The sequence below is a fragment of the Musa acuminata genome, chromosome BXJ1-7, assembly GCF_036884655.1.
Source record: "Musa acuminata AAA Group cultivar baxijiao chromosome BXJ1-7, Cavendish_Baxijiao_AAA, whole genome shotgun sequence".
In the NCBI taxonomy this organism is placed as follows: domain Eukaryota; kingdom Viridiplantae; phylum Streptophyta; class Magnoliopsida; order Zingiberales; family Musaceae; genus Musa; species Musa acuminata.
The window spans coordinates 34860790-34885127 of NC_088333.1; the positions used below are offsets into that span (position 1 = coordinate 34860790).

General features: G+C 38.4%; 1 protein-coding gene and 1 long non-coding RNA gene across 6 annotated transcripts in view; one reads left to right on the top strand and one right to left on the bottom strand.

The window, feature by feature from the left end:
• Window positions 1-1737: 1737 nt before the first annotated feature.
• On the bottom strand, window positions 1738-14431 carry LOC135679095 (uncharacterized). Of its 4 annotated transcripts, XR_010515164.1 has the most exons (5): window positions 14268-14431; window positions 4274-4636; window positions 3262-3635; window positions 2049-2137; window positions 1738-1949 (listed from the first exon to the last, which is right to left on the bottom strand). It is a non-coding gene; the product is annotated as an uncharacterized LOC135679095 (long non-coding RNA). The 4 variants fall into 4 exon arrangements; XR_010515163.1 differs by having other exon boundaries at window positions 1738-2137; XR_010515165.1 differs by lacking the exons at window positions 3262-3635; window positions 4274-4636.
• Window positions 14432-15798: 1367 nt separating this feature from the next.
• The window catches only part of LOC135679096 (uncharacterized), a 35569-nt gene continuing 27029 nt past the window's right edge, over window positions 15799-24338 (top strand). For both annotated transcript variants that reach the window (XM_065192509.1, XM_065192511.1), the window contains exons 1-3: window positions 15799-15991; window positions 16213-16369; window positions 19092-19233. In XM_065192509.1, coding sequence (XP_065048581.1) covers window positions 16253-16369; window positions 19092-19233 — 259 coding nt within the window. In that variant the 5' untranslated portion in view covers window positions 15799-15991; window positions 16213-16252. The remainder of the gene's footprint in view (window positions 15992-16212; window positions 16370-19091; window positions 19234-24338) is intronic.

The window sequence follows — 24338 nt, forward strand, 5'->3', positions numbered from 1 at the left end:
AAATTAGATAAAGCTATACCAAATGATATTAACACTTATATATATATATATATATATATACTGTTGGCTGCAATAGGTGAGGTGATGTGCAGCATTAATGATAACATCATAAGAAGTTCTCCGGAATGAAATTTTCAAAACAATGGAGCTTCCAATGTATGCAGATAGGATCACAGGGGCAAAGAAGTTTCAGCACAAGTGAAGGTGAAAATTGGTTTCTGTAATTTTGCAGCTACCCATGACGATTGACAAGATTAATGAAGAAAATTTACCCAGTCCTATACCCACCCCAATTGTATATATACTGTCTTCCTATAAAGTAATAATTTTTCTTAGGTTTTCTTTATTTTCATTGCCATTAAGAAAATTTAGGAGTTCAAATGAGATGAGGTATATGGCATACGCCATGAGGTTTAATTACCGTCCAGATATGTTCAAATAAACAGCAGTGGAGGGAGGAACGTAGAAGTGTCTTATATTTGATTCTGCTGTTTTTCTTGGTAAATCATACATTGTTTGATTGTCGTTGGTAATATTGACTATGAAGGTTTTGTATTGGCTTCATAATTATATTTTACTTGATTAAAATTATTTGATTTTACCATTACATCAAAATGTTTAATTCTATTGGGTGGGTTCTAAATGAATTCTCAGAAGAATGTGATGAGAATATACAGTGCAGCTAAATCTTCAAGTATGTTTTGTTTTTGGATGATCCTTATTACTTACAGAATCGGTCTTTGTTTGTGTCAAACAATAAGAGGCTCCCGTTCCTTCTTTTTTCTCTCGAGATATGATAATTCACCGGACATCATCTACCCACTATTATAGGTGGTTTATTCTCTTGTGGATGGTAAGAGAGAACATACGAACAAGAAAAACCCAAATGATAGATAGCCCCTGCTTTCCCGGCTAAAGATCTCTACCTCGGAAGACAGCACAGAGAAAAAACATGATATGAACAATAACTATTCTTTGCATGCAACATTTTCCTCGCAATGTTGAATGCCAACTTAGCAGTACTGGGTAGCTTTCTCATGTCAAACCAATCACCAATTCCCTTTCTCAACCCACAAGCTACTACTTACCACATAAAAGCCAAAATTAATCCGAATACTACCAAATAAATGCAAGAAAGGTGGTATTTCTTTTTGTCCCTTTTATTCATAAAGGAGTGCAGTAGTAATTGGAGACGTACCTATCCATATAATCTTCCATCACCAACCTAATGTTAACCTTGTTGGATCTGCAATTAGCATCAAGCAATTCCTGCTAATTAATCAGGAGCCATACAGTAGTATCATCACATCATCATGATCACCTGATTCATACAAATCTGGAACTGAAGTTCTTCATATGGTAATCTTTTGTCGAAGAAGAGTTGAACGTTGTCGCATGATACTCGAATAATAATTACCTTAATTAACAATTTTCATAACCTAAGACTAGTGGTCAAACTCATTATTTCCATGGGAAAGCATTGCAGTATTCGATACCACAATGCCGCACAACTATATGGGGATGTTCCGCCTCCATTGCCCCCCTCTTGCATTAAACTACAGTCAAAAGGCTCCCATCACGCCCCCATTGCCACCAAACACTCCACCTTCCTCTCTCTCTCTCTCTTAATCCTTATTAGCAGTAAGGTGCATGATGATCCGTATGGGTTCAATTTTAATGATCCATCCATTCATCCAGTTGATGAAGGAGTTATACTTTTGCTACAATAAATACAACTTAGAAAGGAGAATTAATCTACTCATATCATGAATTTAAAGTACTTAAAATAGAGAATTAAAACAAAAAAAATTCTCGGGCGATAATCGCTCAGAAGTTCTGGCACCAGAAATATGAACAGATCACAACAAAACGCTTGTTGTTGGTTCTTTATTTTTTCTCCTCTCACCAATCCTAACAACACCCTTCTTTGCTAAGGGCAGGAGTTGATTCTGACAAAGATGAAGTTGGACGATAAAGTTGTTGATTTTATGATGGTTCTGTGTTGTAGAATTCTATCATAAGTTGGTTGAAAGAAGAGTAATCCTTACTTGTTGATCTCAGTTGTTGTTGGAGAAGGATTATGGAGGCTTTCTTCCCTTTCTCATCTTCATCTTCCCTTTCTCATCTTCTTCTTATACTGCTTGCTCTTGGCCAAAAAGTAGTCTTAGATTAGATAGCCAAGAAGCTGACACGATATGAACACAATGAAATTTTAAAAAAATTAAGATACATGCATGCCAAGTACACATGAACGAAAAGATCAAGAGAGAAATACTTACTAAGTTATATGATGTGCAAATGCAATTGATCGATAAAGGCAATGCATTATAACAATCTAGTGACAATGTAAACTATCATCAACTTTCACCCATCTAAACCCCTTGGTTAAAAGTTTTAGTGACTAGAAAAGATACACTTGTCACTAAATTATGGAATTTAGTGACGACTTATTTTTGTGACTAATGCATTTAAATTATGTTATTAAAAATAAATAAATTGATGAAATAATATATGCAACAATATTTGGTGATTAATGATTCTATCACTAAATGCCATGATAAAAAAGTTTCAATCATCACTCAGACTTTAGTGGCAAGAGTTTTAGTGACAAATACTTGAACACTTAACACAAATTAAGATGAAAATAATGTTAGTGACAAACTGTCAACAAAAATAACATTATTATCCTCTCAATAATATTTTTTTTGACAATCTATCAATTTAAATAATTTTAAAATTATACTAAAATTTCAATTAAAAAAAATCCACATCATTTTGTCCAAAAGTCAATATTAGAGTTAGTACAACCACAAAATCTACATCATATCATAAAAAAAAAACATCATCTTTGCATCCTACATGAAAGATATAAAAATGAAATTTTACATCTTCATTCTTCAGCACATTCTTCTATGTTCTTTTTTTATCCTACATGTGGTCACAATTACACAATTATATAAAAACAAATCATTAGATCGACAATAGATAATATAAAATAGGATGCGAGCATTAGGCTGATAATAAAAAAATATAAAATAGGATGCCCAAGAATGAAAGTGATACACAACCTCCAAGATAAACACAATGGAACAAAAATAGACAGTGAGTTAACTTTGTGAGTTATAACCTACAAATAAGTCGAATCTATCTATAGAAAATCAGAGTGGTATTACAGCTACAACTAAGACCCCAAAAGCGGGATCAAATATAGTATATGTTGTACAAAAAATTCACGTATCAAGAAACAAAATATGACCGTACCATTTACAGCTGCAATGCAACTGAAACAGCATAGAGTTGAAAATTGTCTTTCTAGTTGCAACAGAAACAAATAAAACTTGCATCATTTCCAGTTGCTGCTGCACCAGTCTTGAAATGAAATATTTGATTCATGTAACAGGAGAAAGATTTCCCATTCCTGACATTTTAAAAGTGAACAGTTATGGATCTTATTAAACTGCCTTCAATTGAGACCCTAAAGAAAGTGCTGAGGGTGATAACTAATTCCTGAATCTCCCTTAAGAGAGGTGAATATTATTTGTATAATGGGGTCAGCTAAATGTCTCAGTTGCAGTGGCTTCTATTTGGGCCTCAGCTGCTACTAGAAAAGCTATTTCTTTTCTTTCAACCATTCCCTGTTTAGAAAACAATGAAGAAGTAACTTAAGTTTCATGACAGAAAAACTATATTACACTTAAGGAGAAATTGCAATGGAACTATCTAAGAGGCAAGACTTTTCCCTGAAAGACACCAACAAAGAAGTGAAGGAAAGATATACATGTACCAGGGCATTGAAGACAAGGGTCCAGATGTGAGAATAAACAAACTTTTGCTAAAGATAGAAAAATAGATATCACTCATAAGAAATTACTTTAAGAGAAAGATTTGTCGATGCTCTAAGTTTATCCCACTAGCATGTTGATAAGAGACTTCCATGTTTCTAATTTAAAATCCACAGTGTCAGCTGAAAGTAATTAAAAATTAACCTAGACATGGTATAAAAATAGTCAAAAAGTGGCATGTTCTAGCATGATTTAACACAAATCTTGCTGTCTAACTGAACATTTAATGCTTGATCAAAAATTAAGAACGAAAGAAAATTAAATTGTCGACATGAGTTCCTTTTTCATTTTTTGGACTTTCCAACTTTTAAATTTTGTTAATTACTCATACGTGTACCGATAGAAGAGCTCCTTCTCCTAAATAAGACTTTTCTATAAACTTCTATGCCAACTAGAACTCTATGGAAGTGATTTATAATATTGTCAATTACCTTCCCAGGGTTGATTAGGCTAGCAGGAGGAGAGTCCCATGGGATGGCATCCACAACTCTTCTTTGTAAATATAGATGAATTGCCCAAAAGCTAAAGCTTGTTCATTAAGCTCAGGTCATTGTCATCTTTAGATAATGAAACATATGTGGAATGTGAATGATCGGAGATCTTTATGAAGAAACCATGGTCTGGCTAAAGCTCCGAGCCAGACAAAGCAGGCACAATGTTGATTACTTGAAGAAGCACTGACCAGTATTCTCTACATATTTTTATGTCAGTAGTTAAGTTCTTCAGAACCACTATTAGTACCCCTGGAGTAAGAGATGTCATGTTCCTCCTCCCCTTCTAAGCATAAGATATGTCTGAAGCAACAACAACTGAGCACAGATCAGAGAATCACATGAAACACACACTAAACAATATCAAGGAAATAAAAGTGAAAAATCATTTTTCAATTTAGAAAAAATTTAAACAATTATTTATTAAAAGGAAAAAGAAAATGTTTTGTATAGGAAATTAATAGGAAGAAATAACTTGCATATAACTAGTTGCATTACACATCAATATGTAGTTAGAGCACTCCACATAAAATGCAAGAGTTTGCTTTTTAAAAAAAATAATAATAATTAGAGCTTTATGATCCATTGTCAGACTTGCATAAGCCTTCCGAATATAATAAGTTCCAAACCAAAACAAATGTAAACAATCAAGGAATTTTGTTAAGGCCTACTGGATAAAGCATCAGGTTATGAATCATCAAGCACTACTTACAATTAAACACCATAGGATAAAAATATGTGCTGCACTTATTCTCCACACAGCAAAGTATTTCTCCTCAAATGCCAATTTTTAAGTCATCAAACACCAGTTACAAATCTGTCACAAGCACGTCAAGGATCAACTTTTTGTGCTCACTGAACCACTTCCATCACAATGTTTCACTGTGCTTTGCTTTGAGGCAGTTGTCTACTATGGTTCCTCCTCTTTATATCATAGAGTACAAACTAAATCCATAAAAGATGAGCATCAGATTGATTAAGGCTATTTTAATACTGTACAGTTATATAAAGCTGGAAAGCATGGACAGGATGGTTTGCGTAGTGTACCGTGTCCAACAAATATTTTAATACTGTACAAATATATACAACTGGGAAGCACAAACATGATGGTTTGGGTGGCATATTGTGTTCGACACGTGTGATGTACCGTGTCCAATAAGTTATCATGGACTTAGCTGAAATTGCCTAGTCGTGAGGCACCCTTGTGGTAAAGTCACGAATTTAGCTGGAGTTGCCTAAGTTATGAAGTACTATTGCGCCAACTTTTCGGACTTATCTGAGATTGTCTAAGTCATGAAGCACCCAGGTCCCATAGAACCTGCAAAAGGAGCAAGTTGATTAGCTCAAAAGCGAGCGATGGACAAGTCCTGACATCTCGCGAAAAGGGCAGCTTTACAAGCAATTCAGCAAACACTTGATGTACAAGAGAGAAAAGAGAGAAAGAAGAAAACAAGGACTTTAGAACGTAAAATGAACAGTAGCAAGTCCACAAACGACTGCTCATCGGGTATCAGGCATGATGACAAGATCCTGTCAACTTAATATGCGAACTTGTGAAAACCGATCAACACCCAACACTACCCTAAAGCCTCATCTACCCCTGTGCCACCCAAGGGGTTTTGGGGGTCTGAGATGGTTGACGTTTCACACCACACCACGGTTTATAGAAAACAAGTCGCAACATGCGAAAACACAGCCATTTTGGGGCAATTTTGCCTGGCATGATGAGCGGTCGCACTGTAGCGTTGCGAACTATTCTTTCTTACTTTTTCCAAGCAAAAACACACAAAACCAACGCAAAACTTACTGCTAAGCATCTATATAAGCACGCAAAAGTGACAAACGACTCGTTCAACGAAGATGTTACGGGTGCGCAACGAACGTTCGTGATATTCTCCCCCACTTAAACTGTCAACACCCTCGTCGACACTTACTGGTAGGCTTTAATGATTGCTTCTTCGTGTCTTAGGGCATCTTTAGGCTCTCAACTGGTTTCTGTTCGAGGAAGCTTTTGCCACTTCACCAAGTATTCGGTAGCTTCGCTCTGTTAGGTAGCTTTGTCTTGCGATTCGCTAAAATGGTTTCAACTCGCTTCTCCTAGGAGGCTCTGCTAGTTGGAACACTTTGGGAAGCATCTTACGGATCTGAGTAGTAGGCTTTCAAGTTACTTACGTGGAAGACATTGTGAATTTTAAGCCACGTTAACAGCTACAACTTGTAGGAGACATTGCCTACTCTGTTGATAATTAGGAAGGGTCCTACATACTTGCACACTAATCTCTTGTGTACTTTATGCCAAAAGAATTGGAGCGATGCTAGTTGGAGCTTCACCAACACTAAGTCACCAACTTTAAACTCCTATGGCCTTCTCAAGTCTGCCCACTTCTTCATCTTTTTGGCCGCCTTCTCCAAGTAAGCCCATGCAATATCTGCATTTCGGTGCTATTCCATTGCAAAGTGATATGCTGACGAGCTACTTCCAGTAGAACCAATCGCCAAGGTGTGAGGAGTTAACGACAGTTGTTCCGTAATGATCTCGAAGGGGCTTTTGTTAGATGCAGAGCTCCGCTGTAAGTTGTAGGAGAATTGAACTATGCCTAACTGCTTTACCCGATCTCTTTGGTTAGAACTCACGTAGTGCTGAAGATATTGCTCAATGAGCAAATTTATTTTTTCAATTTGATCATCCATTTAGGGGTGGAGGCTTGTGGAGAAGTATAACTTAGACCATAACAATTTGAATAGCTCGATCCAAAATTATCCAAAGAAACATGCATCGCGAACACTGATGATATTATGAGAAACTCCCTAATACTTCACCATATTCTTCATCATCAACTTGGCCACATCCTCTGTTGAACAGTGTAGGGGTGCAGCAATGAATGTAGCATTGAAAACTGATCGACCACTATGAGTATCGATCTGAGTCCCTCTACTACCGACAAACTTAATATGAAGTCCAAGGAAATGCTCTCCCATGGCCTTTTTGGTACAGGCAACGGCTCCAAAAATCTCACCGGCTTTCGCTACTCTATCTTGTTGGTAAGTAAGGCATGTTCGAACATATTCCTTCACATCAGTCCCCATCTTTGGCCAATAAAAGACCCTCTCCACAAGAGCCAACGTTCGATGAATGCTCGAATGTTCAGCCCAAAGGGAATTGTGACACACTATCAAGAGTTCACGCCTCAAATTATCCGCTCGAGGAACATAAATTCTATTCCCTTTGGTGTAGATGAACCCCTCCTAGACCCAAAATCATCGTGTCTTTCCCTCTTTGATTAGTTGCATTAAGGTTACTGCTTGAGGATCACTGCATAATCCGTCCCTAATCTTGGAAAGGAAGTTGGAGTGCAAATGACTTGCTTGGCCTCCGCCTTCCAATTGCATGGCATTCACTAACTCCACTTTCCAGCTCAATGCATCGGCCATGACATTTGCTCTTCCGGGCTTATACTCCATTGCCATATCAAACTCAACTAGGAAGTCCTGCCATCGTGCTTGCTTTAGGGAGAGTTTCTTTTGAGTTTTGAAATAAATGCAATGTTGTCCGTCCTTAGCATAAATCGTAATCTGAGAAGGTAGTGCCGCCAAACTCATAGACAGTGGACCACCGTTGTCATCTCCTTTTCATGCACCGGATATTGCCACTCGGTCTCATTGAGCTTGCAACTCTCGTAGGCCACCGGGCAACACTCTTGCATGAGTACTCCGCCAACAGTTAAGTATAAAGCATCTGTATGGACTTCGAAGGGCTTCCTATAGTCCGACAATATGAGTACTGGTTCTTCCAACACAGCAACCTTTAATTCTTGGAATGCCGCTTCGCAATTATTAGACCAATGCCAAGGCTGCTCCCTCTTCGGCAACTCCGTCAGTAGAGCTACGCACTTCAAATACCAGCTATGAAGCGCCAATAATAGTTGACGAAACCGAGGAAGGATCTCAGCTTCGGTACCTTCTTTGGGGCTCGCAATTTCACCATAGATTGCACCTTTGATTTGTCCATTTGAATAGAACTATCACTGATTTGGTGCCCCAAGAATAAAATCTCCGTCTAGCAAAGTAGCACTTCTCCCTTTTCACAAACAAAATATTCTCCCTAAGAACCTTGAAAGTTGTTCGAAGGTGCTCAACATGCTCTTCAAGTGTTTGGCTGTAAACAACGATATTGTCTCAGTAGACGACAACAAACTTGTCCAACTACTCCTTGAAAAGTTGGTTCATGAGAGTGCAAAATATGGTCGGAGCATTAGTTAAGCCGAAAGGCATCACCAAGAACTCGAATACTCTATACCCGATCACATAGGTAGTCTTTAGTCTTCGCTTCGTCGCCTTCAGCGATGCGCACCTGCCATATCTCGACTGAATGTCGAGTTTAGAGAAATACTTTACTTGGCCCAGTTGGTCGAACAAGTTCGTGATGAGCGAGATGAGATACTTGTTCTTCACCGTCACATTATTTAGGGCCCGATATTCAACGCATAATTGGAGGTTCCCATCTTGTTTCTTTTGGAGGAGGTTTGGAGCTCCATAAGCTTCGGAACCGTAGATGAGACCACCGCTTAACAATTCATTTAACTACTTCTTGAGCTTTGTAAATCGGGAGGGGCCATGCAGTATGGTAGTCTCGTTGGAGGCTTCACTCCCGGCTCCAACTTGATGTGATGATCCACACCTTTGCGTCGCGGTAGAGCTTTTGGCAACTCAGGTGACATGACATCTGTGAACTCTTTCAAAACGTTTGCCACCACAGTAAGTTCATGAATGGTCTCCCCGTCAATTGACTCCAGCTTTACAACGGCCACAAAAGTTAATTCACCTTTTCATACCCCCTTCTTCAATTGTAAGACTGATATCCATTGTGGATCCTTGATTCTTCCTTGAGAAACATGAACCACATAGGGGTCATCACCTCCTAGTAGGCATAAGGAGTTTAGAAATAGCATTGGCACCGACTTTGTCACATACATGAACTCCATTCTGAGAATCACTTGGAAGTTGTCCAGTGGCACCATCATCATGATTTTGCTTTCACTCCATGTCGCGATCTTGATGGGCACCGCCTTTGCCAACCCGGAGATCCACTTAGCCTCCAAGTTCACTGCCTTCATCTGACTTGGGTTCTTCTCCAAGTTTAGCCCAAGTCGTCTTACTTCTCGGTCGACGATGAAATTGTGGGTAGCGCCCATGTCCACCATTGCATGGGTTGTTCAGCCAATTAGCTTGATGTCTACATACATCAGCTCATTGCTCCTTGCCTTCTGTGGCTTCGTCTTCATGTTCTCCCCTACTTGATCCTGCAATGTATTCAACAAACGCATTACTCCCATCCAAGGTCCTTGCGACTCCTCATAATTATTGTTGGATTCTGAACTACTCGAACTAAGGGTGATGGCCTTGCCCTTGTCTCATTTGGGGGGAATGGATTGAAGCTGTTAAAGCATTAAATGCTTGTTTTTGTGGGCACTCCGTCACTATGTGTGATCCTCCACACAAGAAGCATTCGTCAGGTTTAGGGGCTTTGCTTTTTGAGCTTGGTCCTTTGTGGGAACTCTTTTTCTTTTGTTTTTCCCTGAACTCATTCCTTCGAGAATATTTAGGTGGGTGATTTCCTGAAGATTGTTTCTTCCTCCCCAAGTTCTCTGAGGAAACAAAGTCAGGAAGCCTTTCTATTGTCCCTCGAGAATATTTAGGTGGGCGATCACATCGGTGACATTCCTTTGATGTAGTTCCTATTGTGCCCATAGCTTCAGGCCATCGAGGAAGCTGAATAGCTTATCCTTCTCGGACATGTCCTGTATGTCTAGCATCAATGCAGAAAATTGCTTCATATAGTCCCGAATGGAAGTATTTAGGTAGTGTTATCTCAGCTTCCTTCTTGCGACGAACTTCGTGTTCTTGAGTAAGAACCGTGTTCTCAACTCCCGCTTTAAGTCCTCACATGTGTCAATTCAACACCGACCCTATTGGATCTCTTCCCAACGTGTTTGCCACCAAAGTTTTGCATCTCATTTAGATACATGATTGCTATTGAAATTTTGGTATATTCAGAATCGGGCCTCGTAACTCGAAAGTTTGTTTCATGTCAAACAGGAAATTTTCGAGCTCTTTAGCATCCCTGACACCCCCCTAAGTTTTATGGTGGAGTAACACGGGTGTTGTTCCCTCTCACATTAAGAGCCATTGTGAGTAATATCACCCTGGACGTGAGTTCCACCACGACTTCATGCAGAGGTTACACGGAGTCTTTGGTGTCTTCCGTTAGTCGATCGACTAGGGACTCAACCTAGTCGATCCGAGATTCAGCTTCTTTTTATGAGCTCTCTACCCCAAGAAGCCTTCGTTGGCCTTAGTAGAGTTCCTCCAAGTTCGCTTCAAGAACATCAAGGTGAGTTTCCACAGCTGTAAGTTTCTCCTTATGGCTTCTTTTCCCGGTTGGTGCTCTAAATTATGCCTCCTCTGCTCGTGGAGAATAGCCAACTTCTTGCTCGTCTTATTCGCTATCACACTCCTCCTAAGCGGCTCCAATAGCATGAGAGCGAGTTTGCACTTGCATCCCACCTAAGCTACTTGGGGCAATGGTCCGGTTTGCCCCATCTTGCTTGATTCGCCATGATGCTTCGCTATGGTGAGATTATGCTGTCTGCTCGAGTTGCTTATCCACTCTGATACCACAATGTCACAGACTTAACTGAAATTGCCTAAGTTGTGAGGCACTCTTGCGGCAAAGTCATGGACTTAGTTGGAGTTGCCTAAGTCGTAAAGCACCTTTGCGTCAACTTCTCGGACTTAGCTGGGATTGCCTAAGTCATGAAGTGCCCTTGTGTTATTCGCCTGCAAAGGGTTAGCCTAGTTGCAACCTTGCTCAGGTCCCGTAGGACCTGTAAAAAGAGCAAGTTGATTAGTTCGAAAGCAAGCGGCGGACAAGTCCCGACACCTCACGAAGAGGCAGCTCTATAAGCAATTCAACAAACACTTGGTGTGCAAGAGAAAAAAGAGAGGAAGGAGAAAACACGGACTTTAAAATACAAAATGAACAATCCAAAGTCCACAAACGACTACTCATAGGGTGTCAGGCACGTTGGCAAGTTTCCATCAACTTAACATGCGAACTTGTGAAAACCGATCAATGCCCGACATTACCCCGAAGCCCCATCCACCCCTGTGCCACTCGGGGGATTCCAGGGGTCTGAGATGGTTGACGTTTTGCGCTGCACCATGGTCTGCAGAAAACTGGCCACAACACGTGAAAATGGAGCCATTTTGGGGTAGTTTGTCCAGCGTGGTGAGTGGTCACACTACAACGCTGCGAACTGTTCTTGCTTACATTTTCAAAGCAAACACACACAAAACCAAGATAAAACATGTTGCTAAGTATCTGTACAAGCACGCAAAAATGACGAACGACTCGTTGAACGAAGATGTTGCGGGTGCAGGATGACCATTCGTGACAACGTGTTGAACACAGATTCGTTACCAACACAGTCATACATGTGTCAAACACGTATACAGCCACATCTTTTTAAAAAAAAAATTAATTTGATTGGATACAATGTTCGAGTGTAGGTTTTCTTACCTTATATGAATAGATCATTAGCATTAAATACTACCTTCGTCCTGCCCCGACCAATCCCTTCTTCCTTACCGGCGAAGCCTCTGCCCCCAGCCGAAGTGCCTCGCAAACCACCACCACCCACCGGTCGTAGCTGCTCCGACTCCTAAGCAAACTAGAGATTTCACAACGAAGCAAACCCTTCTTCCTTGATGAAGCAAAGCCCTCGACCTTGAGCGCCCCACTTGCAACCCAACGATCATTGCGCGTTCTTAGGCTATCCAGCTCGAGCACCCCTCTGCCGTCATGTGCTATCATCATGCTATCGAGCCCTTCACCTAAAGTGCCCCACTTGCGACCTAGCAACCATCGTGCGCTCTCAGGCGCCCGCCTCGGGTGCCCCTCTACTACCGCATGCCATCGAGCCCTTTGCCCCGAGTGCCTCACCTACATCCACCATTACCCAGCAGCCATCATGCAACAACTTCCATGGTGTCCGACGAAAAATCTTCCTCAACGGCATCCAACAAAGCTTCTTCCTCAACGCATCGCAAGGTAAATTAGTAACTTTGTTTAGATTTTATACCACTTTAAAACACCTATTTTGATTATTAACATACTATTAACGTTTTTTATTTTTTATTTTGTAGTTTTTTAATCTGGGTTTTTTTACTACTTATTAAATTGTTAACCTATTTTAATTTTTTTAGTTTTTCAAATCTAACTTACTAAATTGTTAACATATTGTATCTTTTTATTTTTGTTAATCTGGTTTTTGTACTTCTTCTGATTAAATTGTTAAAATATAACAATTTGAGTAAACTGCAAAATGTGTGTGTATATATATATATATATATATATATATATACGCATGTGTCCTCATTGTGTCCGTATCATGTTTTTTTTAAATGACATGTCGCCATGTCCATGTGCATGCTTCGTATGTACAGATTTCTCACTCTTTTCCTATTGTATTATTTTATGTTCTATTCACCAAAGTCAACTAGTTTTGTTCCACAGATCTACAACTGAAAGAAAAATCATATTGATTTTCATTATGAAACAAATGGCCCTGATATATTTTTTGGGTCAAGCCTTCTGTTTTTCTTTTTTAAAGAAACGAAACCAAATAATTTAAGTCTCAAAGCCTTGTCCTCGAGTTACAAAAGTGAGTTGGTTTTGCACCTATCAATATCTTTCGGTACTATTTAGACTAGTTCACAGAGAGATCAAGCTAGAGCATAAATTATTGAAAGGTGTACCATTCTCCTATCATAATAATGTCTAAGATTGAAAATGGTCCATAGAGAATATTCAGCAGCTTTATACTTGGTACAGGAATGTACCACTGTTCCAGATGTAAATATTTCATTTGGTAGATCAGGATGCAAACTCTTTTCCTTGTTTGTGGGTGAATCATGATGGCCAATCGAACATCTGAACATACATTCAATTTCAACAGCCTTGATGTTGGTATCATATACAATTGGAAGAAAGGTAGTGCTTTTCTGGGTCAAAGAAAATACTATCGCAACTTCCCGAAAAAGTTGTTTGTGAAAAGGCACTTCACTGCACCGGGGAGAAGAAAAAAAAAAAGCAGAGGCATACACTACCACCTGAGTTTGAAATCCAACTGCAATAATGCATTTAGTCAAACATTTGGAGGGTGATCTGCAACCACAGATAATTGTTGAGAACCAAACATTGTTAAACCAAATATAGACCATTCAAGGTCTGACTCTCTTCTTTTTTTAATCCTTCTCTGCCCCGTTTGAGATTTATCTTAATAAACCATGTAGGTCATCCTGCCGACCATATAACCAAAATAAATGATAAATGGTTGCCAAAATGAGCATTTAGCGCCCTCATGAACAATCGGTGAAATGCTTAGACACTAAATCAAAGAAGCTAAGAAACAGCAAAGAGAATTCACGGCAAGGAGCATTTGAGCTTAAAAACACATTATAGCTTTACACGATTCACGTCAAACATAATTATCAAAACACGAATATGCATAATTAAGAAGCAAAACAGAACCAAATAAGAATAACATCAACAGCCATTTGCGGAAGATAATAAAACAACCCATTGGTTCTGAATTGAATGCAGACATCTTTCCAATAAGGAGATTAATCCATCGACAAATCAACAGAAGCAAAATAACTAATCTGATCGTGAAGCAAATAAATTACTGCAAATTCCTGCACAACAACGCATGCATGGGCCACTACAACACATTAATAAGTTTTCTTCAGAAATCGCTTTAATACTGCATGTCTTGAGAGGGAAAACATAGTAAATAGCAAACAGGGCAATCACAATATACTAAACCGTCCAATTGTGAAACGGCGAAGAGGGAACAGATGGAGAGAGGAGTACCATCGAAGGGGAGATGATGCTTGTCGGTCGTCGATTGCCATCATCAGCCATTGTCGATTGCCGATCACCAATCATCAACCACTGTTGATTACATTTCTTAGGAGAGAGTCGCTCGACTTCGAATGTTTCCTCGTGAGATTTGATTCCTCCGTTAGGGTTTTAGACCCAAGAACGAATCGTTAATAATTATATATTTAATATATAATTGTATATTTAATTATATATAATTTTAATATATAATTTATACTATATATTTAAATAAATCAAAATCCACAAAAGTTAATATATAATAATATTTGTATAACTAATGGGATGTTTTGAAGCTGCCACGTAGGATGATCGAGATGTAGGGATATCAAGGGCGATTCTTAACTGATGAATTGGAGTTTATTTGGAATAAGCCACGTATATTTACAGATACCACTAATACGACGTCGAGCCATAGTTAATTGAGATGTTGTTTCCTTGTACTATAATTATTAATGTTTTCTACCTCATATAACAAATATTATGATGTCATATCGTAAATTTAAGCTTGACGTTTCGACTAATAATATCATGTATGATGAAATGAATCAAATCAACAAAAAAATCTATACGTGAATGAAATTAGATGTAGTTCGTTACGTAGAACTATTACTGGACTATGACTGATGGGATTGATCGTTACGGATCAATTTGCTCGATAGATCATAATAATTTAACTTATCATCTGAGTTTTTTTTTCCACTTTATTTGATTAAATTAGACACTGACTGCAAGCATTGGCACCATATCTGATCGATTGCGTTGATGTTTTGGATTTTATTTATTATTTTAGGTGCATATGAAGAATGTTTTGGTTTTTTATTATCATAAATAGCATTATTCAAGCATTATATGTGAGATAATGTTTTGTTCGATCAAGACAATATTTTTAACGGTGGTCCTGCATCATTGTACCTAAGTGATAAATTGTTTTATCATTTCAAAGTATTTGAATTCAAAATTATTTTTTGAAGATTAGAGAGATGTGACAAAGTTATGAGCCCTTGATTTCTATACTTCTGTGGGACTAAATAATCTTATTAAAAATTAAATTATTTAATAAAAATTTGATCATCCTATAAAACTTGTGCCATCGGCATGCTTGATATATTTGTTTGAGACTCGAGTCAATATTTATTTATATTAGATGAAAAAAATAATAATTATGAAATTTCGACTTAAATGGAACTGCACCACCATTCATTATATAACACTTATCAATTTTAAAGGTTTAAATTTATTAGTAGAAAATATTTCACTATGCTCATGAGACATGCTTATTTGGTATATTATTATTATTTTATTATACTAAGTTTCGATTGACCGTAAATAATTATCATTTCGATAATAAACGTAACACGTTCTTATACTTCGATTCATTGCGGGCCAGACCGGAACGGGCGACGGTCGTATTCGAACCTATATTGGGCCCGGGCCGATTTGGTTGGGGAGTTCGTTTTACTCATCTTTTAATGCCCGAACGAACCGGTATCGGGCCTTTTAGCGACAAAATTAGGGCTTTTCACGGTCGTCGTGTCTTCGGGCTCAGCGAGCGAGCGAGCGAGCGACCGGAGGGCAAAGCGTCTGATCGACCAAATTCTGCGATTGCTCGGTCCTGTAGATTCTTTTGCCTGCAAGGAGACAGGTGCTCCGATCGACCCACCCAGCCGGATTCTCCGTCGTCAGCTGCCTAACGGGTGTCTTTAACTTTCCTTCTTTCGTTGCTTCCTCTTTCTTGCTTCCTTTCTGCATGTTTTTCCTCTTCTTGCCGATGGGCTTTTGTTCAATTGTTTGTTTCTCTGCTGCCTTTCTTGTTGTTTAGTGGGTTTTCTGTGCATGTCATCGCAAATTAACTGTTCCGTTAGCAGAATGATTTGCTCTGTTGTCCATCTGTTAGCGAAGCTTTCATTCTTGATAGGCGATAACCCAGAAAGGTGGATGTTTTATGGTCTATTTCTATGGATTTAAATGCGTCGCCGTTGCCTGAAGAAGATGAGCAACCTTTTGAGGAACATTTTGAGGGTGAAATCATACATGAAGAAATCGTGGAGTCTGCCGTTGCCACAATGCGTCGGGTATGTACCTTTCCTCTTTACTTATATTGCGTCATGTAGCTTCTTACTTGCTGCCAATTATTATGATTGTTGTAGTTGATTGTGATGTTCTGTCTTTGTTCCTTTGTTGATGGTAGAATTGTTCTATTTTGGCAGGGGCGATTGTTAATTTTCTTCTTTCCTTTGCTAATTGCCTAATTATACATATATACATGCAAATTATATTGTGTAGTTCAGTTCACAATCAAAGTCCAAATTGTATTGTTTTTTTTTTCTGGTGTAAAGGAGATGTTTTCTGTTGTAAAGCATATCTGTCTTTTTTCAAACTCTTTTAAACTTGTGGGAAGAGCCTTTTCTTACTCTAGCTGGTTTGTCATTGAGTTTGAAAATTAGATTTCAGATTTAAGTTTTTTTTCAAAGTTTTTCTCAGCTAACTTATCTGTAGATCCTGTTAGTATGGTAGTAGTTAGATTTGAGTTATTCTAAGAACTTTAGTTTTTGTAAACTAACTTATTTGTAGCTCCTGTTAGCCAGTGTGACAGTTGATATTATCTTAATATTTTATGTATCATTACAATATTTCTAACTTTTATGTATCAGTTAGGAATGTACAATGGTGGAATGTACAAGGATAGATACCTATCATGGAACAATAAAAAAAGGAGGCAAGGAATGAGGAATTTGAGATGACACTCATCTATGCTGGCTCTAAAACTTCACACTTATCCATCATTTATAGGGTTGTTGGCTTTTGTATAAAATTCCAACCTACTCTAGATCTTTGCTTGCAGTGGCTGTGGATATGGGTATGTGGTCTCAGCTTGAAGATGTTGCAAGGTTTAAAAGGATAAGAGCAGGAGGTGTTTGCAAAATGTGTTTATATGTGTATATACATATCTTTATATGTGTGTATGTTATTTTCTTTTATTAGATGCAAAAGAGTTGTATTTCCTTAGGAGAAGAAGATCCAAAACGGGAAGTAATCTTTGATTGTATATTTTTGTTCATTTCATCAGCAAATATTGGTAAAGTAGAAAACTATAATCTTGATATTTAAATGTTCTGTTAGGGAGAAAGCCGGTATACTGCTTAACATACTAAATTTGGTTCAGGGTAGACAGATTATAATTTTAAATAGGCTCCATGGTTGTGAATATAAGTATTTCTATGAAGCATTTGGTTTTATGCATGGTTCGTGCTACTAAGCTCTATATCTAACTGACTATATTTTCTTATCGTTTTGCTTTATCTGTTTGCAATTGTTGGTCATTATTTTGGGTAAATATTCATGTTGGCATTCATTTTAAAGAAAACCCTCTCCTGTATTCTCAAGTCTCAACCGACCTCGCTCTTCCATTTTAATATTCACAAAAATATGAATAATATTTTATAATCTTTGAACTACTGATAAAAGCCCGTAACTTGACTTCAAAAGTTATCTTCCTTCATAAAAGGATAGAAAGTCAAGCAAAAAAAGAAAAAAGAGAGAAAAGGGCTAGTTTGGTAAGTGTTAAAGCCCGTCTAACATAATGCTGAATAAAGGCTTTTATATAAGCCACAAGAGTCTTCCTGTTAATGAATGGTTGTGTTCTTTTCTGAAGTTTGGATAATAGCTGTAGAATATCAGAATATCATATATCTGGTTTCTGTTTTCCTTAAAGGATGGTTCAAGGAAAGGTTCATGGGTTTTTTTCCTTAAGGGAGCTTCTGGTTGTAAAGCTGAATTTTTTTAAAACTATTTTCTAGATTTTTAGGAAAAAAAGTTCTTTATTTTTCAGATATTTTCTCCAGAAAATGAAAATAAAACTTTGCCTAAACCTGTTTTCTGCAATTTTTTTGTGGTCTCTTAAATAAAAGGAACTTTTGCTTGAATTCCAGACACTGAAAAGGAAAAGGGAAAAAGATTCGAATTCCTTTTCCTGAAGTCCTAAACAATCGAATTGGTTTTATGGAAGAGAAGTTCCAGTGGAATACTTTTCTCTATCCTTTTCTTTGCATCTAATTGAGCAATATGAGACTTGCCAAGCTTGATTAATTAGCAATAGGTCAAAGAAAGTTCTTTTAGTTGTAGTAAATAAAATAGTACACAAGATAACAGGAGAAAGAAGGAAAAAGAGGCTAAACTATAATAGTTGTTAGTATCTAAGATAAGCCACCATGCTAATGTTGTTGCAAAAATGTATTTTATGTGAGTAGTTTTACATGGATTCCCTTGTTGGTTTCTAGCATGTTTGTTGAACTGTTATGTAGAGTGTAGACAATGCAGGACATATTTTTAGACTAGATGAGTATCCATGTGTAGGTTCAGTGTTCACTATGCTGTCATAGATATTTAACTTTAGTTTGCTACAATTTATTGAACGTCTAATATAATTTTCCAGCTGTAAGACCACTTTTTTGGTTGGGCTTACTGAAGATCTAACCTTTTAACTTAAAAGTGTCTTAAGCATAGTTTTTTTCTTGCTTGCTTTGCCTAAGAACACTCTCTGGTGTCCTTTTGTACATATTGCTTTAATAAGTGCCTGAGCAGACAATTTAGTTTTAGGCAGGGTGGTGTAGGTCCTCTAGGATATATAAGTCTTTGGTGGTTCGACTTTATTTCTCATGGGTACACCTATTTATAGTTTTCTATGTGTCAAATTGGTTGGGTGCCTCCAGCTTTTGGCAGACTTGTTTCACAATTATAGATGCTTGAAGGTTATAAAATTTTAATATGCTGATCTTATATTCTCTTACTGAACAGGAGCGTGAAGAAAGGCGCCAGAAGTTGAAAAGAGAAAACCGAGAGGATGGACTGAATCGATATTCCCAATCAGTGAGAAATGATTATGTCACTCAGAGTAGAAACACCAGACGCTACGGAAGAGTGAAGGAGCCCCCTCAAGGTATCCTTTTGTCCTTGTAGAAATTCTGTTTATATTTTGGCAGTGCTTTTGCTGTTCTTTGAGCTATCTACTCATAACTAGGAATAAATATGGAAATAAAATATGACCAAGATGAGAAAGTTAATTTTGTATTGGGAGCAAGATATGAGTTAAATTTTTAATAAAACAAAAAAAAGTTTAATGAGACTGAAATCTTAATTAAGCCAAGGCATGAATCTATTGCCAAAGGAAAGGTTGATTGAAGTACCTAGATAAATTAATTATGTATTTATAAAGTCTTGGATGTGGAATCTGAAATCTTGTGTGAGAAACATGTGGCTAAATTTAGTTTGAATCATTCTTCCTATGTAAAATTCAGTTGAGAAAATAAAGTTTATGAATTATGACAATGTTTTGGTCATTCTGATACAAAAATATTATGACCATAGCATGATGTTTTCTAAAATTCTTTCTTTATGTCAGAACTAATCAGACGGTTAAATAGATAAAATTGTAATTGTTTTTGGAACAATATTTTTATGTTATTATTAGGATGTTCATTGTGTTCTTTTCAGCAACACACAAATTGCAAAAGAATTTTCTATTGATCCACTTTTATACATAATCTTTTTTAATCATATCATTTTAATTAGCTTGCTACCTGTGCATAGACGTGAATAGCAGAGTTCTAGGTGGTCTGTTTTACACATTGTCTTTACAAAATCACAACATAGATAAGAAGACCACATCAACTATTATATGTACAAAATCGATTAGCTTCAGAATTTGGTCTAAAAGTATGTTGTGAGCTTTATTTTTTAGATTCTTAACTAGCTGATCTTTGGAAATGTAGGAGACGATTACACATATTTACAAAATCACATAATAAGCAATGCCACGATGACTATTGTCATTAGAAAGTAATTTGAAGTTTCACTTTAGAGTTGAGGTCTAATAGTACATTATTTTTCTTACTTTTTTTTAGAGTCGGGTTTTTAAGTTAGGGGAAGCACCCCAGGAAGTTAGGATATGGCATAGCCAGTATGCTTGACTTTAGAGTCTAGATGTCATACTGCTTAAACGTTGTATTATAGACATGTGCACGCTGTTCCTAGCTTGTTCCACTTTAATTGTTATTGAACAAAAAAAGTCATGATGAACTCTTACTAAAAGTTGTTTCGGTCCAAGCAGAGTACCATTTCTTTTTATATCTATAGAGTTTTGAGAAGTTCAAACATCTTAGAGCTAACTATAGAGGTAAGCATTTGTCAAATGAATCACTCTATTAGTCAGTTGATGAAAAGGCGTTGGGGAGCTTGGCTGTGATGACGCAGATCAAACTTGACCAAGACAATGACCAGGAACAAAATATATTTGTCAAGGCAAGGGTGTGTTGTATGTTTGTCAAGGCAAGTGTATGTTGGTCATAACGGGGCTGCACGAAGGCCTTGTCAAGAGGGCTGCATAGTAGCCATTTCTACTGACAACAGATCTGGCTTTGTCTTAATCAGGACAACAACTGGACTTATTTGGGAAGTTTGAGAAGGTTATGAACCTGAGTCAGGAGTCCTTTATGGGGTATGAAACAAAGGAAATCTGATCACATAGTAGCACCTAACTTGATTAGGGAACAAAGCAAATATCCTTTTGGAAGCTGTGCTTTTTAGGACTATAAGAAGACCCAAAGAGGAAGGGACAATTAAGTCATGTGGAGACTAGCTCTTTGGGTCAAAACAAGCAGCTGCTAGCCCCCATTTTTACCCATGAGGATTATCTGAATGCTTAGTTCTGTTATAAGGGACCACTGATCCTTCTTCCCTTAACATTAGTATTGGGGTTTTGTTTAGGTGGATGAACAGGGAGGATAGCAACTTTTTGGCTAAGAAAATCCTAGAAATTGATGCATTAACATAGTTTTAGTAAAGGTTTTCAATTTCGGGTACTGGACCCATGCCGGTCAATGCCCCAACCAGAAGGTTCTAGTTGGTATCAGCATATACACACATGGTAGGCCAATATGTACCATGATACCAAGAAGAGGGAAGACTAAGAGGAAGAGAAGAAGGAAAAAAAGATGAGGAAGCGAGGCAACAGCGGCGGCATCACTTGGCGGAGTGATGGCGGCGGATAGTGGAGGAAAGGGGCCACCGTAGGTGACAGTGGGGCTGGGAGGCTGTAGAAAGATTAGCCACATAGTCGTTTATCTATGACAACCTCTAATGCTCATGGTTGGATGTTTATTTTACTATTTCAACAGAGAAGCTAGTTTAGTTTAGTTGGTTTTATAATAAGTATCTCTTCAAGGCGCTACACTTTCACTTGAAAAGGAGTAGCTCCCTTAGGAGTCCTATTCATAACATGGACCCAATTGCTATACTGATAGATATGATCAATATTTTTGTATATGGATCTTTATTGCTCCTTGCTTTGTAGGATCCATGGATTAATTGTAGCGTAACCTTCTATGCAATGGAATACATGAAGGTTTGTATTATGGTGCATTATGGTGTCATGTGTGCTGGTAGGTAGGCGGCCTGAACATGTGACGAATTGTTGGGGGAGGGAGAGGAGGGGAGGAAAAAGGATGAGGAAGCATAGGAAGAAGATGGAGGAAGAATAAGAGGAGGTGGAAGAAGAAAAGGAAGCAGTAGTAGGCAAACCGTGCGGGCAATGGAGGATGCGAACATGGGCATAGAGTAGAACACATGAGATAACTTAAGGTTTTAATTTAGATTTTATTTTTTATTTTTAAAATTTTAAAAGGGCTAGGCTTACTGATCGGTCCAGGCCTGTTATGAGACCTGAATAAGATGGTAAGCCCAGTTCACAATCTTTACTGTTTATTTTACTGGGCTTAATGCTCGGCAATCCATGTATGACACATGAATTGCCTGAAATTGAGCTGATCCATGTGCCGGTCGGCATTTGGACTAGTAAGTATTGGCAATACCATACCGAATTGGGTGAAATCTCATTCCTTGAAATAGGTCACATTCCAATGAAAGAAATATTCTGATGAAGTTCCATAAGTATCCTGTTGCTTCTTTGTCCAGCCTTCTATACACTTCTGCCTCACCTCTCTAAATTCCTGGTTATGGAGATGAGCAATTGTTCGTGGCTCTATAATCGATTATCTGGATCAGTGATTTAAAAAGCGATAGGCGCCAAAAGGCGCTAAGGTCCACAAATGCCCGAGGCGCTAGGCGCTCGCCCGAGCAAAGCGAGGCGCTAAATTATAAAAATATATAATATAATTATAAAAATATATAATATAATTATTTAAAATTATCTAAATTATAAAAATATATAATATAATTATAACAATAATTTTAAATAAATAAAAATTAACAACATTAAAATCAAAATAATATATTATTAATCTATTAACAGAAAATTAATCATTTCAAAATTCAAATAAACTTAATATTAAGAGTATACTGAGCCTGATGGAGAAACGAGGAAGCAGTTGCGAGCGGCGGCGGCGGCAGCGGCAGCGGGAAAGGGAAAGGGAGCGGAAGGCGCGAGCAGCGTGAGGCCTCGAGGGAGGCGCGAGCAGCGGGAAGGCTCGCGGGAGGCGAGAGGGCTCGCGGGAGGCGTGAGCAGCGGGAGGGCTCGCGGGAGGCGTGAGCAGCGGGAGGGCTCGAGGGAGGCGCGAGCAGCGGGAAGGCTTGCAGGAGATGCGAGCAGCGAGAGGGCTCGCGGGAGGCGCGAGCAGCGGGAGGGCTCGCAGGAGGCGCGAGCAGCGAGAGGGCTCGCAGGAGGCGCGAGCAGCGACAGCGGCAGCGAGCGACGAGATCGCGATCGGGATCGGGATCGGGATCGAGAGCGGCAGCGGCAGCAGGTTAGTGTTGGGTTAGGGTTAGGGTTAGGGTTGGGGTTATATCGGTTTAGTTGGTTCGATTGAACCAACTAACAACCGAACCAGACCTAAAATTCTGGTTCGGTCGCCTTGGTTTACCCAGGCGCTCGCCCGAAGCGCCCAGCGCCCAGCGCCTGGGCTCGGGCGAGCGCCCAGGCGGCGCCTGTTTGAAGCGCGTCGCCTGGGACATTAGCGAGGCGCTCGGGCCTCGCCCGAGCGCCTAGGCGAGTGCCCGAGCGCCTTTTGCAATCACTGATCTGGATGTGATATCAAACTCTCTTCCTTATCAATGCAGCAATCCTGCAGCAAGACTAGCACCTGTCATAGCCAAAGTCCATGACATCTCCCTTATTTTTGATGGTTTTCTTTAAGAGGTTAATAAGTACTTGGTCTGCTCTCTTAATGTTGCAAAGGTGATAGTTGTAGCTAGCAATAAATTTGATAGTAATGATATGTTGCTCTATTCGTGGACATAACTATAGGTTTTCTTTGTCTTTCCTCTTCCTCTGCTTCTCGTTCCTCTCCAGTGGTATACCAACTAAAACAACCATCGACCTCCTCCAATCCTCCCCTCATCTTTTCTTCTTTATTATTTTTAGTTTGTGCTATAATTGGCCAATGTCAAACTAATTTAGACCATTATTTGATAATAAGGCTGAAGCTTGACTGAATTCAGATCAGGATTATACAAAATTGATATAGATCATGCATATTGTCTCAGATTCACTGATGTCATGAACTATGATCACTAGCTTAATTTAGAGAACAGCATGGAACTCTTACCTCCAGCAACTTGTCTAATTAATTCCTGCTTTGTTCTATTGTAACTTGTGTTTTAGTTGGCTGATGTATTTGAACAAAAATCTTGTACTTTAGTTGGAAACCATTTTCTTTTGTTAGCCATATTTTCCTGCAGAATTTTCATCTTCATCTTGTATTACATAAATGATGCATGATTTGTAGTCATCTTACATCAGAAGTGGTATGCTTCCACCATCAGATTGATAATTGATAATCAATTTGTTCATATTTCCTCATTACCTAGGCAATAGGTGGGTCAAATTTAAACTCATTTGTTTTTGGGTCATTTATTACAAAAAATTAATTCCTTTTACTGTTTTAACTGGATATTTTTGGATTGATTTGATTCTAGGTTTAGGCCTAATGATGAGCCAAATAGCTTAAACTCATAAATAATGCAAAAACAAGCTGCATTTACGAAACCATTTGTTTCATTTTAGCAATATAACCTAAATGCAATTTTAAT